Source organism: Gopherus flavomarginatus, chromosome 4 (genome assembly GCF_025201925.1).
Source record: "Gopherus flavomarginatus isolate rGopFla2 chromosome 4, rGopFla2.mat.asm, whole genome shotgun sequence".
Lineage (NCBI taxonomy): Eukaryota > Metazoa > Chordata > Testudines > Testudinidae > Gopherus > Gopherus flavomarginatus.
The window spans coordinates 9,996,907-10,015,474 of record NC_066620.1 but is presented as its reverse complement, the minus strand read 5'-3'; the positions used below and the strand labels follow the sequence as shown (position 1 = coordinate 10,015,474).

General features: G+C 45.2%; 1 protein-coding gene across 2 annotated transcripts in view; it reads right to left on the bottom strand.

Annotated features, from left to right (window-relative positions):
- The window catches only part of PLCB1 (phospholipase C beta 1), a 663,557-nt gene that overhangs the window by 30,403 nt on the left and 614,586 nt on the right, over positions 1–18,568 (bottom strand). The window contains exon 32 of one of the 2 annotated variants that reach the window (XM_050952024.1): positions 14,462–14,526. The exons of the other annotated variant lie outside the window; for it this stretch is intronic. Within the exon in view, the coding sequence (XP_050807981.1) occupies positions 14,488–14,526 (39 nt within the window). The 3' untranslated portion in view covers positions 14,462–14,487. The remainder of the gene's footprint in view (positions 1–14,461; positions 14,527–18,568) is intronic. 2 annotated transcript variants of the gene reach the window in all.

The window sequence follows — 18,568 nt, the reverse complement described above, 5'->3', positions numbered from 1 at the left end:
ATGTTGAAAGAAATATATTATTAATGTAAAGGGAGGCCAGCTTCATAAATAAGTCCAAGGACTTATTTGTTTGAGAAATATCACTCAGAAGATCCTGCAATAGATTACTCCTGGGAGAATTCAGTGCCACTGCATGTGCGCAGAATTCATGTCCCCTGCAGATTTCTTTGCTTACCTGCAAAAAAATGACTTTCTGACAGGGAAGCAAAGGGAAGCTTCAAGAGCAGGCACATATCATTCCCTAGCAGTGCAGACACATTGTTTTAGGCACCCGGAGCAGCCTGTGGAGAGGAAAATCACTGTGGTGCTGGGAACACCCCAGTCAGTGGCTTCTACCCTGAACTGGGGTCAGCTGGTAGTCCCAGCTGGGCTGGAGTTAGGAGAGGACAGGACTTCCTTTTCCTCTGAAAGGAGTGGCTGGAGCGGTGTAAGACCCATCCCCAGAAACATCCTCCAGCTGCAGAAAGCTCAGCATCCTTCCTGCTTCTTGCCCCCATCGCTCCTCAGCTGTGGGGAGATGGATCACTATATGGGGAGCTGCTCCTCCCATCCACCCAGCCCCCGTGAATCCAGACCTCCCAAACACAGACACCCCTGCCAAGCCTCACCCAGTACATCCGAAACCCCCGAGCTCTCCATACTCAAACCCCATCCCACTGCATCTCAACCCCTGCCCCCAGATCCCATCCCTCCAGACCACCACTCTTGCACCCAGACCATCCCCTACTGAGCTCCCTGCACACAAACCTCCACTCTGACAATCCCTACATCCCTGCACTACCTAAGCCCCCACATCTAGACCCCTATACCACTGACTCCTTATTAGCTGCACCCAGACGCTCACACCAGCAAGCTCCATTTCCAGACACCCCCGCTGAGACCCCCACATCCAGACCCCTCTGCTGAGCCCCAGCCACCTTTGCCTGGAAACACAGAATTTTGCAGAATTTTAAAATATTGTGTGCAGAATTTTTAATTTTTTGGTGCAGAATTTTTAATTTTTTGGCGCAGAATGCCCTCAAGAATAATAGATATGTAAGGAAAATGTGGATAAGGGATCTTTAAATAGTTCAGTCAGTGTTCTTGCTTTTCTGTTAGCTAACAGGAATGGGTTTATTGGAGAGACACATTGTCTACACGCTTGGGGAATTCACAGTTCTTAATTTTTATCTGCCTGCTGTTGTGGCTCACTGAGAAGCTTTTAAACTGCCTTGATCTCTTTGTAAAAGAGGCCTTAAGACAGCTGAAGTTCTCCTTCCTAGCCAGCCTTCTGCTTTGTTCATGTCTTGAAGCCACATTCTAGCAGCTGTGACATCACAACTGGTTTCAGGCTAGCAAATTGTAATGTCACATCCCATGGATTGCCGCATCAGTCAACTGGATCTGACTGTTTACACAGAAGGGGAATTGGAAACATTAAAATATTATAAAAGAAGAGAAACGAGCTCAAGATGAATGACCAGGAAGGCCGGAAGAGGACACATGAGAAAACTGCTCTCCTCTCAATTATTTTAAAAGCAGTGTCATAGAATATGTTATAATCAGGGCCCCCTGTAAGCTGACCACGCAGAATTCATCCTGTGCCACAGAACTGTGTTTGAGAATCTCAGCTTTCATTTTTAAAAACTGTTTCTAGCACTTGCTATTGCAGTTATACACTCAGGTGATGTTTTAAGTTAAAACCTATGCAATGATACCTGTCTGAGTCTGAAGAGAGCCTGAAACAACAGCTCTAAGAGATGTGAATTGTCCCAGTTCCCATGGACTCTGCTACTACAATTGGCCATCTCCCAAGATACTGCGGAATTTGCAGTTTTGTGCCTGTCTCCCTGCCCAGCCCTGCCAAGATCTGCCTTGTCTTCTCCAGCTTTGCCCTCAAGGCAAAGTAATTAAATTACAGTGCATGCTTCCTGAACTCTTTGATGGAGCCAGGCTTTGGGCAGCCAGGATGGGAGTCCAGCTTGCAGGCAGGGAGTGTGGGAGCCAGATGGGTAAACTTCTGAGCTGGGCCTGGGAAGCCAGGGAGATAAGCTGCTGAAGTTGGCTACCAGCATCCCACTTCTCTGGCATACATGAAAGCAAAGAGGTAGTCAGCCAAGCCATCTGGACAACACTGGAGGAGCCAAGGCCTAGGGAGTGGAGCTGGGTTGGAGAACACAGCAAATAAAACCCATCTTTAAAATAAAATCAGTCAAAAATAACTGTGGATGTTTTTTTCACCAATGAGTATTTTCAAGCATGTGCCATGGTTGGTTCGTTGGAGGTATGAATAAATGGTGTTATAGGGTGATAAGGTAAGTTAACAATGAAGCAGAATTTAGGAGTTGCTGCCAGAGAAATTGGTCCCATTGTGCTGCTGAGGACCTCGTGTACTGAGAAAGTGACTGATGGTGGGTTATAATTCTCAGAATGTTCTATAGCCGTCAGCTTCATTCAACAGTCTATACTGATACCGCCAATGTGTTTTAACGGCCTTTTCTGCAGCAGTATCCACTATATGCAATAAAAGGCACATTACTAAAAGAACAGTGGAGGAGTTTAATTCCTGTAAATGTCATTAGTTCTAACAGGATTACTGACGCCAAAGTCCTAAATGCTGCACTGAAAATTTAGCTTTTGTAGCATTTCCATATAAAGGACTGTTTTAAAAGCAGGTGCCTTGGATTGTGAATTCTCTAGGGCAGTGGTTCCCAACTTTTTTCATCTGGCGGTCGCCGGATGACGAGCCACTGAGGACCGTGGCCAGAGGATGAGCACCCGCTGAAATGCTGCCAAGAAGCAGTGTTATCCAGAGGTGTTGCCACCAAAATGCCACCGAAAATGAGCAGCATTTCGGTGGTGGTGCCTCTGGATGACGCTGCTTCTCGGTGGCATTTCGGCGGATGCTCATCTGCTGGACAGTATGCAGGCACACATAGATGCCCCAACAGGTACCACGTTGGGGACCACTGCTCTAGGGCACTGACCATATCTTTGTAAGAGTTTGTACAAATTGTGGAATGGAACGCTCATTTTGATTGGTACCTCTGGATTCTACCGTAATGTACCTATTGAATAATAACTACTGGGAGATTTAATCTTTACTAATAACTTCTGAAACCCTGAAGTTCAGTATCAACTATTTGCGGAAATAATCTCTCCTACATATTTCATGGCATGTATTTTATTTATGTGTTTTTAACACCTACTTCATGAAAATAAAGATGTCAGAATGTGATCTGCCAAGTGCAATATTATTCTCATACGCCATGCTGTAACTAGATATAGAAGCTGACACTACACCAGGCAGAATTCCAGCTCCACACAACAGTGACTGCAAATTTTAGCCTGCAGCGCTGATTCAGGAAAGCATCCGGATGCAGAACAGTGCTCAAGCTTGTGGTCAAAACCCACTGAAGGACTTTAGAATGTGCTTAATGTTAAATATGGGTTTCAATGCTGTCCTGAACAGGACTGATTTACGCATGTATGTAAAAGCTGTCCTGAATCAAGGCTTCTGGTAGGAGTAAATTATGGCAGTACTCATTAGCTGCTAGTAGCCAGGCTCATGATACGGGCTCGATTCAGCCGTTCTTATGAGGGCCCATGTACACTACAGGCTTGTGACTGTATCTCCTCCTATTCTTTCTTAAAGTCATCAAATTAGCCCTCTTACCATGGGCGGCTCCAGGCACCAGCACGCCAAGCGTATGCTTCGGGCGGCAAGCCACTGGGGGCGCTCTGCCGGTTGCCGTGAGGGCGGTAGGCAGGCTGCCTTCAGCGGCTTACCTGCGGAGGGTCCACTGGTCCTGTGGCTTCAGCGGACGCCGTCCACCAAAGCTGTGGGAGCAGCGGACCCTCCACAGGCATTCGGCCGAAGGCAGCCTGCCTGCCGTGCTTGGGGAAGCAAAATGCCTAGAGCCGCCCCTGCCTCTTACCGCGGGCATCTGTCAACCACAATGTTGTTAACCGGCGGAAAGAAAATTCCCCCTACACATATGTATAGCAGAATACAGTGGGTAGTTAACTCAGTAAATCGCTGCACGAAGCTGTGCAACTAAATCTGATGAATTCAGCCAGACATGCCCAACTACCATCAATGCTAATGAGAGTTATACATTATATTATACATTATACATATGAGTGGGCATACACTTTGGCCATGAATTCTGTTGAAGCAAAACCTGATGCTATCTCATGTGGGAATAAGGGCCATGTGATCCCCTGAAAGGATTCCCATTCCTCTCCCTCCTTCTGTATAATTTGTCCTCTTTCCATCTTGCAGAGAAGCTATTGGGAAGAGGGTGAACTTGGGGGCTCAAAATGACCTTTACCCTTTGATTGTGGAGGCCTGGGTGAGCATTGGAGGGGATGTGCTGTTATACTTCCACCACTCTCCCCAAACACCTGTCCTATTGGCTCTGTAGAAGGGGAGATCCTTGGGCCGATGGGCCCGTTCACTCCATTTTGGAGCTACCTATTGGGTGTGCACTACTTGGTGCATTCTGTCTCCTAACTTTTACTCAGTTGGGCAGATCTTACCCCATGGTTCTTCGATGCATAGTTCCCCCCAACCTCATTCCTTGCTGCCATGTAATGGGGTAAGCGACGCCAGACGGAGTCACAGACTTCAGCTCCAGAGAAAGAGATAGGTTTATGTGAGCAACTCCACGATGACACAGCGGGTTTCCCCCTTGGGATTTGATTTGCTCTCCACAACTGGGGTAGCTAATTGGACTGAATATCCTTCACCTTTCTCCCTCTCACCCCCGTAACATGGCCCAAACTAGGAGATACAGATCAGGGTTTGGCTGGTGTTCAGGACAGCACTGAATACACAGAGGGAGAGAGAGAGAGAGAGAGAGAGTCTAAAGGAGCAGCTGAAAGCACTGGGGCTGTCCGTGGAAGAAACCTGGGGAGAGATTTCTGGGTCAGGGTGCAGGCTGAAAAGAATGCACTTGGTGTTGAGAGCACAAGAAGCTGTTTCCTGAAATGTGGTTACTTTTGTGTTCAGAAACAGTTCAGTTAAATGCTGGCACTGTGACAAAACTGGCCACAAAAAGAAGGATTCTTATAAATTTATGGTGGTCACAAGGGTCTAGTGAACACTTCTCTGCCAGTTTGGGAAAGGTGGGGACACCAATCTGAAGGGGCAAAGTTTGGAAGTACAAGGATCAGTCCCAGAATTTTTGCTGAGATGTGGGCCGTTGAACAATAGTAAAGGGAGTTGGGCTATTGAGTCTATAATAGGATCTGTAATGTGTACAGAGGTAATTGACTCAGGCTCAAACATAACAGTTATTAGCCTAGACACTAAAAAGGTTAAGAATCCCAAACTGAACCAGCTAATTGGTCTCCAACAGAGACAGAGACTGGGGTCAGGGAACCAGTTCAAAAACTGGGTTTGAAGATTGGACCTCTGAAATTGGAGCAAGAAAGCTGGATGGCAGAAACAGTGGATGAGCTAATAACTGGCTTGGATTTCATTGTGGCTAATAACTGCGCAATCAATGCCAGGCATTGGTATCTTACAAATGGATATCTTATGAATTCAGTCTGTGGAAATTCCCTATAAAGATATGGGCCACATGAGACAAATGGTTTCTAGGCAACTGGTTTGCAGTGAACTAACTGTCCTGCTCCAAAGGGTCAGGAATCATTATAACAGCTACATGCTGTGGTAGCTTTCCAGCAAGGGCAAGATGTGGAGTTTTGAAATCTATTTTAAGACCCAGGGTCTTGGGGGAAGCTTAGCTGCTAAAGCTCTCGTGCATCTGAAATAAGAACTGAGCCCCGCTTGTTTGTGGCGGGTTTCTGACAAACAGCAAATTGAAAACAAAGGGATGCCATTGCCATATGTGAGAGGTCTGGTAAACTCTGGTAGAGAAGATAATTACAAGGGGGAAGGGAATAAAGGTGAACTCCAAGAGTTTCTACTGGATTTGTTCGAGCTCAGTACAGCACACTTCAGTGGGGACAAGCAGAACAGTCTACAGTACTTTCTGGTAAGGAATCAGGAGTTATTCTCCCGATCTAACAAAGATATACGTTGTATTGCACTGGTCAGGCCCAAGAGTGATACTAGGGGGAACTAACTCATTAAACAGCAACCTCACCTACCTGTAGCTAAAAGGGAAGGGGCGCTACAGGGCATCAAGGAAATGTATCAGGAAGGCATAATCAAGTCTTCAACTAGTGCTTCAGCCTCACCCATCAGCCTCACTCATAGTTCTGGTTACGAAAAAGGATGACAGCCCCAGTTTCTATGTGGACTACAAAAAAATATCTGAAGTTACTTTAAAGGATTCTTATCTATTCTCATTAATGGACGATACCCTGGATGCTATAGCAGGTGCAAGCTGGTTCTCTCACACTGACACTTAAAAGTGGGTACTGGAAGTGGATCCAGAGGAAAAAACTGCTTTCACAGCAGAACAGGGCTTGTGACAATTTAAAGTGATGGCTTTTGGCTTGTGCAATGCACCAGCCACAATTGAGAGGCTAATGGAGAGGGTATTACAAGACTGTCCCTCTCAGCCCATCTGTTTTACCTATAGGATATCCTGGTGCTTGCGAACACATTTGAGCAGGAATTAAAACATTTACAAATGGTCCGTGATAACCTGAAGTTGGCCAATTTGAAACTGAGCCCAAAGAAATCAGAGTTGGGTACAAAATCAGTGAGGAGGGAATTTCCACTGACAAAAAAGGAAATTGAGGCTGTATAGAGCTGGCCAATGTGCCAGATACTCATAGATGTGCCATTTTATAGGGCACTGCTCCTATTATAGAAGGTTTAGTGGTGGGTTTGCCTGTATCGCAAAACCACTACAGAGGCTGGGTGAGAAAGGGAGTCATTTCAGCGGTCAACAGGGAGTGAAGTGGCATTCTGAGAGCTGAAAAGTGCCCTTGTTCCTCCTCCTGTCTTGGCCTAGCCATGTTTCAAAACCCATTTCATATTGGACACGGATGCTGGTGCTTATGGTCTGGGGGCAGTACGGATGCAAGAACACAAGGGACTTAAAAGGGTGGCAGCTTGTTACAACAAAAGTCTAAATTCTCCTGAGAAATTATTGCACCACCTGAAAGGAACTCTTAGCAGTGGTTAAATCTATCGAACATTTTCCGCACTATTTGCATGAGAGGAAGTTTATGGTCAGGACAGAGCATGCTTCCCTGCAGTGGCTCTTTAGAATCACAAGTCCTGAGGGCTAGCTTGCCAGGTGGCTGGAGAAACTGCAGTGCTATGATTTCACAGCCACACACACAGGCCTGGCCATGAGCGTGATAATGCTGCTGCCTTATCCAGGCAGCCTTGCTAGGAGGCTCATTACAAACGCTGGCCCAAGCAGGAGAGCAAGGAACTAGTTGCTCAGGAAGATGGATGTGCCACTCTTTCTCTAATTCACAGGAGTGCCCATGTTCCTGTTTCATCCACTAGAACAGCTGGGATGGGGCTAAAGTATGCATCCCAGAGCAACTGAAAACTTCTCAGACAGGATCCTGATATTAGCATAGCGTGTGATTGGAAAACCAACAAATGCATCCACCCTGGAATGTAATGTCCCCTCACAATGCCAGCAAAAGGTTTAAAGATGATATACTGTATAGGAGATGGGGAAAAACAGCAAGTGATGGACACAGGTAGCAGCTGTTTGTACCAGATGCAATGAAACAAGAGGGTCTGAGTTGATGTCATGATCTTAAAACTGCTGGACATTACGGAGTTGCAAAAAACTTAGCCAAGGTCAGGGAGAATTTCTATTGGGTAACATGCAGGCAGGGTGCAGAAATTGGTGCAGGAAATGTGATGCTTGCATTGCAAAGGAGGGCCCCCTCCTAAAACTGGGAGAGCCCCTTTGCAGCAGTATCTTGTGGGGGTACCAAAGGAGAGCATTGCCACTGATATTCTTAGGCCTTTGACTGCGACAGAGGCTGGCAATCAATACTTGCTGATAGCTATGGACTACTTCACAAAATGCCCTGAGGCTTATCCAATAAGAAATCAAGAGGCTGCGACAGTAGAAGACTAGTGAATGAATTCTTCACCAGATTTTGGGGCCCAGGCAAGTTATGGATGAAGAGAAATCTCTAAATCCAATGTGTTTCAACAGGTTTGTGAGATTCTAGGATCCACAAAATTTGGACCACCTCAGCACACCCCCAATCCAATGGGGGTGGGGACAAGGTTCAACAGGACTCAGGGATTCAGCTGGCTACCTTGCCAAACAGCACCAAGAAACTAGCACCAGTATATCCCATTCCTTTTGATGGCTTATAGAAAAGCAGTTAATAAGAGTAAGAAGTGTACCCTAGCACTCCTCATGTTTGGCATGAGCTAAGGACCCCAGGAAACCTCTTGTATGGAGTTCCTGGAGAGGAACAAAGGCATTTGAACCACTGGGACTGAAAAAAAATCACACCTTTTGCTAGGGAATATCTGAAGATAGCCTCTGTCAAAATGAAAAAGCTGTATGATGCAAGACAGTGGTTCTCAAACTTTTGTACTGGTGACCCCTTTCACACAGCAAGCCTCTGAGTGCGACCTACCCCTTATAAATTAAAAACACTTTAAAATATATTTAACACCATTATAAATGCTGGAGGCAAAGCGGGGTTCGGGGTGGAGGCTGACAGCTCGTGACCCCCCATGTAATAACCTCGTGATCCCCTGAGGGGTCCCGACCCTCAGTTTGAGAACCCCTGATGTAAGGTCATATGGGGAAACCTTTAAAAGGAGGGACCTGGTTCCACAATCCCAGAAGAAAGATGGGTAGGAGGCCTAAACTGGGAGGAAATCCTATACAGTACTGACTCAGATGAATGAAATAGTATCCATGATACAGGTGGGTCACAGGACTAAACCCAAAATTATCCATAAGAACCCTCTGAGAAGATATCGGGGGACAGAATTTCAGTTTTGCTGCCCTCTGAATCTGAGAATGTAGCTGTTGAAGTTGAGACTGGAAAAGTTGTGACAGAGTGAATTCTCCTCAAGGGTGGGGTCTGCCTCAGCCAGCAAATTCCACATAAACAATAGGCAGTCTTTAGGGTCTGCTTGACATGAAACCCAAGATGAGAAACGAGATTTGGGAGGGAATGAAATTCTTTTGGGTTGGTGATGTGAAAACATCTTGACAGAAAGACACTATACATATGTGAATAGTTAATTTTGCATTATTCTGAATGTTTTAATTTTTTTTTCTTTGGGATGGGGCTGGTGAGTGTCACAGTTTTAAGCCTCACTGGGACAACAGGGGAAGCTGAGGTGTGTGTGTGTGAAGGGTGTTGTTATGAGCTGGGCGAAACATTTCTATGGATTGAGATTGACGGGTGTGAGCCCACCCTTCAATTAACATGACTGCAAGCATAAGGCCCACCTAAGACAAAAGAACTCTGTGGACCTGCCCAGGAGCTTTTGCTGAACATTGTTTTGGGTAGGAGTGTATGTTTGTGTGTGGGAAGTCAGAACAAAAAGTAACTGCCAACAGACAAAAAGGACAGAGAGACAGGGAGAGAGAAACACTGCCATAAGGATCTGATACATGAAACAATGGTGGCTGACCCTGGAAAAAACCTGGGGAGAGGTTTTTGGGTTGGCGCGCAGGCTGAAAAAAATGCCTTTTGTGCTGTGAGCAAAAGTATCTGTTTCATGTTATTTGGTTCCTTCTGCACTCAGAAAACAATGGGTTTTGTACATTCCTTGTCAATAAAAAAGACTGCATCAAAGAAAATGCCAGACTCCATCAATTTCTCCTTCCAACTGGAACATCGCACAGGGCCTGAACTTTGCCTAGATGCTCAGGTCAAAAGGGGCAACAATCATTAAGGCTATTATTTTTGACTTTCTAAATGTTAGTTGAGTTATTTCAAATAAAACACCCTGAGCTCTAGTCTAGCTCTTCAGCTTTTCAGGAAAGAAGATAGTACATCTCCTAGAAGCAGAAATCAATATCCTCGTGACATTTGCATATAAACAAAGAACTCTCAGCTCCCTGGCAAACTGTTGCCAATTTATTGCTGCCATCTCCTGTAAATCTCCCAGGCTGCACATCATCAGGATACCAAGGTATTTATTATGTTCTCACAGTTCCTCTTGCTTTTGTTGTAACAAGTTTGCTCATGAAAATGCTTGTCCAGTGCTTCCCTGTATATGGATAGTTGAACCTAGAGCTCATGACAAGCAGGGCTGGTGCAACCATTTAGGTGACCTAGGTGGTTGCCTAGGGCACTGGGATTTGGGGGGCGCCATTTTCTTCAGCAGTGACTGCGGCGGCCGGATCTTCGGCCGCCCCAGTCGCCGCTGGCATTTAGGTGGAGGGAGTTGAGGCAGGGGAGCGCGGGGAGGGCCGCCTGCACCAAGTAAGCGGGGGTGGGGGTGGCACGCGGGGAACTCCCCGCCCCAGCTCACCCCTGCCCCGCCTCCTCCCCGAGCACATCGTGGCTGCTTCACTTCTCCCACCTCCCAGGCTTGCGGCAGTAATCAGCTTAGGTGCCGCAAGCCTGGGAGGCAGGAGAAGTGAAGCAGCGACGGCGTGCTCGGGGTGCTCGTGCGTGGAGCAGGGGTGAGCTGGGGCGGGGGGGTGCCTCAGGGAGGAGTGGGGGGTGGGGAGCTGCAGCAAGGGAGAGCCTCAGGGCGGAGGGAGGGAGCTGCTGCGGGGGGGATGCCTCGGGGCGGGGAGGACAAGATGGAAGTTTCGCCTAGGGCGTGAAGCATCCTTGCATCGGCCCTGATGACAAGCAAGGACCAGCCCTAGGAGTTTTGCGGCCTAATTCTGCCAAGCTCAGAGAAGAGAACTGAGCACTATTTAGAGTGAAATGTCTGCTTTAAACACCTGGTGTTTAACAAGTTAATTATTCTCTTTGCAAGAGATCTTACAACAACTAAAAACATTAAAATAAGAGATTATAAGCATGCGACAGTATGTATAGATACTAGGGTTGACAATTTTCTAATCACACAAAACTGAACACCCCTGCCCCGCCCCTACTCCAAGGCCCTGCCCCTGCTTGCTCCATCCCGCACCCCTCCTCACTCACTCTTCCCCACCCTCATTCACTTTCAGGGGGCTGGAGCAGGGGGTTGGGGTGCAGCAGGAGGCTCCGGGCTGGACCAGAGGGTTGGGTGCAGGGAGGGTGGCACCAGCTTGGGGTACGGCTGGGGATGAGGGGTTTGGGGTGCAGGAGGGGCCTCTGAGCTGGGCCAGGGGGTTGGGGTGCGGTGGGAATGCGGGGTCCCGGCGGCGTTTACTGTGGCTCCGAGGAAGCAGCTGCCAGGTTCCTGTGCACGGGCGGCCAGATGGCTCTGTGTGGTGTGCGCTGCCTTTACACCCGCAGGCACCACCCCACACAGGTCCCATTGGTCATGGTTCCTGGCCAATGGGAGCTGCAGAGCTGGTACTCGGGGCAGGGGCAGCGGGCACAGCCTCTCAGTCCTTGGCCATCGCAGCTTCTAGGGACCGCAGAGACCTGGTGGCCGCTTCCGGGAGCAGCATGGAGCCAGGGCAGGTAGGGAGTCTGCCTTAGCCATGGGGCCCCACTGTGCCGCCAACCAGACTTTTAATGGCCCGGTTGGTGGTGCAGACTGGAGCCGCCAGGGTCCCTTTTCGACCGGGCATTCTGCTTGAAAACCGGACACCTGGCAACCCTAATAGATACATGAAGACTATGGTAGCATCCATGTGGTCAGAAGACATATCATGCACATCAGAAAACTAATGTGACTCAAATTAAGGTGACACTTTAAGCATCAATAAACATATACATTATTTATTATTTCGATTACAGTAGAGCCTAGAGGTCAAGGACCCAAATTGCTGTCATCATGGCAAATCCCAAAGGGATGTAGCCACTTTGCAGACTGAGTGTTGCCTGGATTGATTTCTAACTAGTTCCTGAAGATGGTCCCAATATGGTAGGCTCCATATGAACATATAATATCCTTTACTTCAAACAGAAGTTAATTCAGGGAAGTCCTATGGCCTGTGTTATACACAGATGACTCAACTGGTCCCTTCTAGTTTTATAAACTATGAAGCTGTGAAGAGACAGTCCCTCCCTCAAAGCTTTTACAATCTAATTGTAAGTCTACAGAAAACAGGTGGATAAAACAACACATGAGAGAGCACCAGGAAGCAATGAAATGATAGTGGCCAGCATGGAAAACAGATCAAAGCAACCAAGATGCCTAACCACCTTTGACTTTGCTGTAGCCACCACAGTAGAAAGGAGTGTAACTCTAGATACAAACAAGATGTGATCCTGAGCCACTGATAGCAAGGATTATGAATTACAGAAAGAGAGAGGTATTTATTTTCAAGGCGAATAGGAATCTTGTGTTAAAATTTTTTGAGGAGAGCTACAGAGATTGCAGTAAATTCCATCTTCTCTCCCTCCACTGCTGCCAGACCACTTTCCTACCACAGATCTCTGTCTCGGCAGTACCACCTTGTGTGGCCCAATCACCTCCTTCTTTAAGATTAGATGTCTGAGGTCATCCTCCAAATATCTGTAACCATCAATTGCAATGCCTTGTGTTTTTAAAGATTATGGGATAATCTGTGGCTTTGACAAAGCCCTGAGCAAGGGGCAACAACATGTGGCTGTGCTTTCCCAGAAGCACAGCAGTAACTAGACTGTGACTCAGAGTCAAAATTAGCCTCTTGGAGGCTGGGATGAGGACCTGCAGAAGACTGACAGCTGGCACAAACTCCTTCACTTGTGTTGTTCCACTCACTTCTCAGCCCTCCTCTTCCTCCCCGTACAGAAGGAGGAGAAGTAGCAGTTCTGTGAAGGCTGTTGCCCCTTAATCCTCCGCCGCTATCTGGCCCTAAGACACTGAAAAATATCCATTGCACGCAAACAAAGGTAAGTGCCTTCCTAGCGATTATCTGAAATCCTTTACTAAGGAACTCTCCCAGGGGAAGTTATGCTCTGTTACAATACTCAGTTCCCCCTTGCTAGTCCCCCCAAAGCGACAGTGCTTCAGCAAGACTCAAAGCATATTAAAACATTCAGAAAGGTAGAATCAGTATGGTAAAAGATCAGCACAAAGCGAACTAAAATGACTGATTAATAATCAAAGCAGTTTATTTTCATCCCCTAGACAGAAGAAAACCTGAGATCCCATGCACATCTGCATCTACAAGCAGCTGTCCCAAGCTTCCTTCCTCCTACACAGTCATATCCCCAATGCTCTGTGACACACAATCAAACTCTTATCCCTTCTGCTATGGCATTTTTGGCATCAACCCTTCTATAAAGTAATTTAAAGAAAGAAATTATTTTCTTATACTCTACTTTCATCTTTCCTGGTGGGTCTTTTCCTCAGTCGTCTTCATTTCCACCAGAATAATTTTCCCCTTTTGTCTCTTAATCTCTCCGGGTGGCTCCACTAATTTCCTGGTCCTTCCCTTTCACTGATGTAAATCCATTCTGCTTGCCACCATTTTCCCTACCTCTCCCGTCCCCTGATTACCTCTCTTCTCTTCCCTGTCCCTATGACTTGTTGCCTTGGCACTCTCTTCTGAACCCTATTAGCTTGTGCTCCTCTCTTTTTCCTATCAACAAGGCTTGAATCTCTCCTCTTCCCTCACGCCTCTAATGCTTTTCGTGCCCCACTCTGCTCCACTGTTTGGCCTGGTCTGCACTGGGGGAGGGGGGATCGATCTAAGATACGCAACTTCAACTACGAGAATAACGTAGCTGAAGTCGACGTATCTTAGATCGACTTACTTCCCGTCCTCACAGCACGGGATTGATGGCCGCGGCTCCCCCATCAACTCCGCTTCCGCCTCTCGCTCTGGTGGAGTTCCAGAGTCGACGGGAGCACCTTAGGGGATTGATTTATCGCATCTAGACGAGACGTGATAAACTGATCCCCAATAGATTGATCGCTACCCGCCGATCCGGCCTACAGTCCCTTCCCCTCTCTGATGCTGCCAGTCCTTGATGCCCTCCTCTGGAGACTTTAAGTCCCCTCTTCTCCTTCCTCATAATCTCTCTTTGCTTTTTAGGGGACTTTCCAGTAGTCTATGGGAAACAGGGCATTGGCCTTCTGTGGGTAGTCTCGGGGGAATAGGATTTTGGCTCTGACTTGCTACAGTAGGGTGGGCTGAGAGATGAAACAGAAGATGCTGTGGAGATGGCTGCCTGAAAAGCTTTTATACTCATGCTGCTACATGCATCTCCTGATCACTGCATTAGAGGTGAGGCAAAAGCATTACAAACAAAACAGTGGGGTGGGGTGAGGTGTGATGTGAAGAAGCCACGAACTGCTTTCCCAGTCTAAAAAGAATATAACCATCAGTGGCAACACACGTTACGCAGCCAGCAGATAATAAAAGGGCTCAAAACCTTCAGAGATTTGAGTTACCAGGTGAACCAAGAGGCAGTAAACTGTGGATCCTACCAACTCAAGTTTTGACATGAAAAATTAAAACAAATTAGCATTACTAGATAAGGAGGGGAACGTTTCACTCACTTTCACTATAGTCTCATACTCCATTTCTACTTCTGTTTTTCCTCTACTTCTTGTTCTTCTATGCTCTTTAAAACAAAACCAAGGATCATTTCAATTTTAGGTGATAAGCAAGTACTCTAAACTAAAATTACATAATTTTGTGCAGTACGAAAAAGCAACCTCTCTTTTATCTAGGCACTTAATGAACAACAGAAAGATAACTCTGCCCTTCTGAGCGCTGGCTCATTAATATCTGACCAGTTGGTCGGAACACATTAGGCAGTGAATTTGACCAGTTTGTAGGAACATATTAGATAGTCAAACCCAATCTAGGAAACATAACCTGTCACTCTTTATTAAAAGAGGACAATGTTTCAACATGCTTCTGTGTGGGAGATCTGAGCTTGGGTGCAGCTGGAGCTCAGGCACATTGTAGAAAACAAAATTTCCTCAAAAAAGAGACATATTCTTTCGACAGGGGAAAAAAATGCATTTCCATAAGGACAATGGCAATCAGACATGCCACCTCTGGTTCCTATTGGAAGGAGTATAGAAGGCCACTACAGATATATCACCTCAGTCTCTGATCATGCCAGATTTCTTAAACTAAGCAGGGTTGGCCTTAATCAATTCTTAGATAGGAGGTCTTCAAGCAAAACCCAGAATGCTTCAGAAAGTGGTGCTAGAGAATCAACAGATGGAACATTTCCTTTTGAGTCACTATTGAACCAATGCTGGAGCAGAGGGAGCTACTGGACATGATGCTGTCGGAGGTGACATTTTCGGGGTAAGGTATAAAACCAATATTCTGATCCACCAAAGAGCCCTAAAAAACAAAACAAAAACACCTACATTTGCATTTGATTCCCAGGTTCAAAATTCATATTTGGGTCATTTAAAAGAGAAGTAGGATTTTCATATCACCCCACCATCTCAGCAGGCATTGGAACCCTCCAGAGAGTTGCAGGCTATTTATTGCTGACTCTCTGGGACAGGTGTAGCTCATTATACACCACGAATGTAAATGGGGTAAGGGTAGCCTTCTGTAAGAGAGTACAGGCCTGGGTCAGAGAGACACCGAAGGAAAGATCTCTAGCCTAGAAGCATCCAAAAAACTCCAAGGGGTCCACGTAGGACAATTAGCTTGAAGGTTATCTTTTTGTTATTAAAACTGTACTTCAGAAAGGTAGCTTTTTGGCGCTGACTAAAGTGTAGCTTTTATTTGGAATTGGATTATGACATAAAAATATATGTTCCCTACTAAAATTATTTTGCCACTCGCGACTGGCTGTGTATTCTTCGTCTATTGTCCCAAGCTGTTGTGTAGTGTTGCTGTGTGGTAACAGCTAATATTTCACCCCAGCAGAGATTGCGGTGGTGAGTGATGTGATTGCTGCATGTTGAGGGGAGCTGCATGAATGAGGACTGCAGTTCTAGTTCTGTTTGTAGGAGTTAAAACTTCACGGCTATTTTTGCAGTACAGTAGATGCTATTAAAACCTTGGTGTTTACCACACCATGGTGTACACCACACCATGGTGTACATGGTGCTCCATATATTCAGAATAGGAAATATTATAGACACCACTGTATATTTTAAATACATGGTGACACTGGGCCAAAGTCAGCCCTGGTATGATAGCTGGGCACAAATTAATTAAAGTCAATGATGCTTGGCCCTAGCTGGTTGTCTGTTAAGTTTGTTAAGAAAGCATCGAAAACAAACTTTTAAGCTGAAATAGAAAGAAATGAGTAGCACACAGGTAAGAGTTTTCATTTTCTATTCTAACAAAAACAATAATAAAGTTTCTGTAACTTAGCAGCTGATGTAATATGTAAATTTATCACAAAATGTTTCCCCTTAAAGCATTTTTGTAAACTGATCATAATGACCAAGTCACTTCCTTGGTAATGGTGAAGAAGGAGAACAATGTATTTTATGCACTGTGTGCTCATCTTACATTCATTTGGATTTATAAATGGCTTGTAATTGAACCACAGTGGAGAAAAAAATCATCAACTAACTGCATGTTGAATGAAATGAAATTAATACATAACAGAACTTACAAAGCCCTCCTATATTGCATCACAATGAAAGAATGAAACCACTTTATCTGTTTTCCCCTTGAACTCTCTTTCACCTTGGTCTGTAAAGCTACTACATTAGCAGTGACTTAAATGGTGTTGTAAGTTACATGTTGGCTATAAATTGGCCAGAAAATGGGCACTTGTGATAGTGGAGTTTGCAAAATAAATCCATAATATATGCGGAGGGAGCAGAATGTGGGGATTACAGCAGAAAAAATGTAGCAGCGAGAAAGTGAAATGCACAGTGGGATGAGACGGCTGCTTTATTGTGCATATTCCCTTGCTACTTTTCCTGGGGCACTTTAATTTCTGGCCCTTTTAGCCTGGAAGTTACACTTGTTTCGCATACCCGCTGATGGATAAATCAGTTGAAGTTGCATTATTTTAGCACTTGCACCAGTTTTATGCCACAATTATATGTGAGGTTTAAGTTACATTACCATTTTGTCACCGCAGAATTTGGCCTAGTTACTTCTAGGAGAGTTGCATCCATTACATAAGGTCTGAATTTGGCCCCTAGAATTTTCCTTAAAACAGACCTCGCAGCACACTAACTTCCATCCCAGGGCTAACTTGTTTACTTTGTTTAATACTCCTCCTGTTCCTTCAAGGATCTTATTTTTAGCCTACCTCCTTGTGAGTGCACATTTGTGTTTGTGAAAAGGCGTTTGCTTTGCCTGCAAGCGATCCCAATTTTATATACTCACAGGGCTAGAATGGTATTCCTGTAGCCTTTTTTGTTCACAGTTGGATCTGGGTGTGCACATAGTGAGGGGCGAGTGCAAAGTACGTGCACATTTGCGAACATGCAAATAACACCTAGCTGGAAGCTGAAAATCAGGTTCAGAATGGCTAATCACTTTGAAAAAGCAACATCCAAAAGTGACAATAAAACAATTCTCCTCTGCCATACTTGGAATTTTCACCTTCCTTATTAGCAAGTACCCAAAACACAGTCAATCAAATGTAACAGAGATATCAGTATAGCAGCTGTAGCTAACTGACAGCCTGAATTCCTCTGTGATATAAAGTTACAAAATATGACACCCTAGTTCAAATTAAGGTGCACATAATTCAAATTCTGCAATATTTTCAGAGCTTATATAACATATGTGCTCTGCCACTATGGCTATTTTTTTAATCCAATTAGCATGAGTATATCAGATATTATAAATTATGTGTTGCACACACACATTTACCACAGAGTGCTCGCTTGCTATGGAGTTCCAGTCAGCGAACAGGATTGTCTTGCAGCATAAGAAAGAGAGAGTCAGGAAGGAACACAAAGATTAAAATGAACTCCGAATTTGAAGCTCTTTTGATTTCATTTGTTATGACTACATTTCTTGTACTGTGAGTTACATGGATCTTGTCTTTAATAACCAGCAACTCCTTTATTCTAGCAAGGAATAGATTTTAGATGCCTTTGTGCATGCAAAGTAATCATGTTAAATGGCTTTTGATGAAACATTTTAAATCTGCAGATAATTAATGCAACACAGACAGAACGTACTGCTTCCAAAATCATAAAAATGCACCTGACTAGCTATTAGTCACAATAATGTTCAGGGAACATCACAGAGAGAAGACACTATGCTTCTGAATGACAGACTAGATCTTAGATCAGAGTCTAATGAGTATATTTTTTCTGTTATCCATAATTAATTTTCAAAGCTGTATTTTCCCAGCATTTATGTGGAGAAGCCCTATGTCATAAACAGATAGTTAAGGGTTAATGTCTCTTTTACTTGTAAAGGGTTAACACACAGTGAACCTGAAACACCTGACCAGAGGACCAATCAGTAGACAAGATACTTTCAAATCTTGATGGAGGGAAGCCTTTGTTTGTGTTTTTTGGGTTTTGCTTTGTTCTCTCTGGGTCCTGAAAGGGACCAGACGTGCAACCAGGTTTCTTGCCAATCTCCCTGCTACAGTCTCTTATATATTCAGAATAGTGAGTATTAAGTAGAAAAGGCGGTTATAGTCTTTTGATTGTTTTCTATATTTGCAAATGTGTATTTTGCTGGACGGATTTTGATTG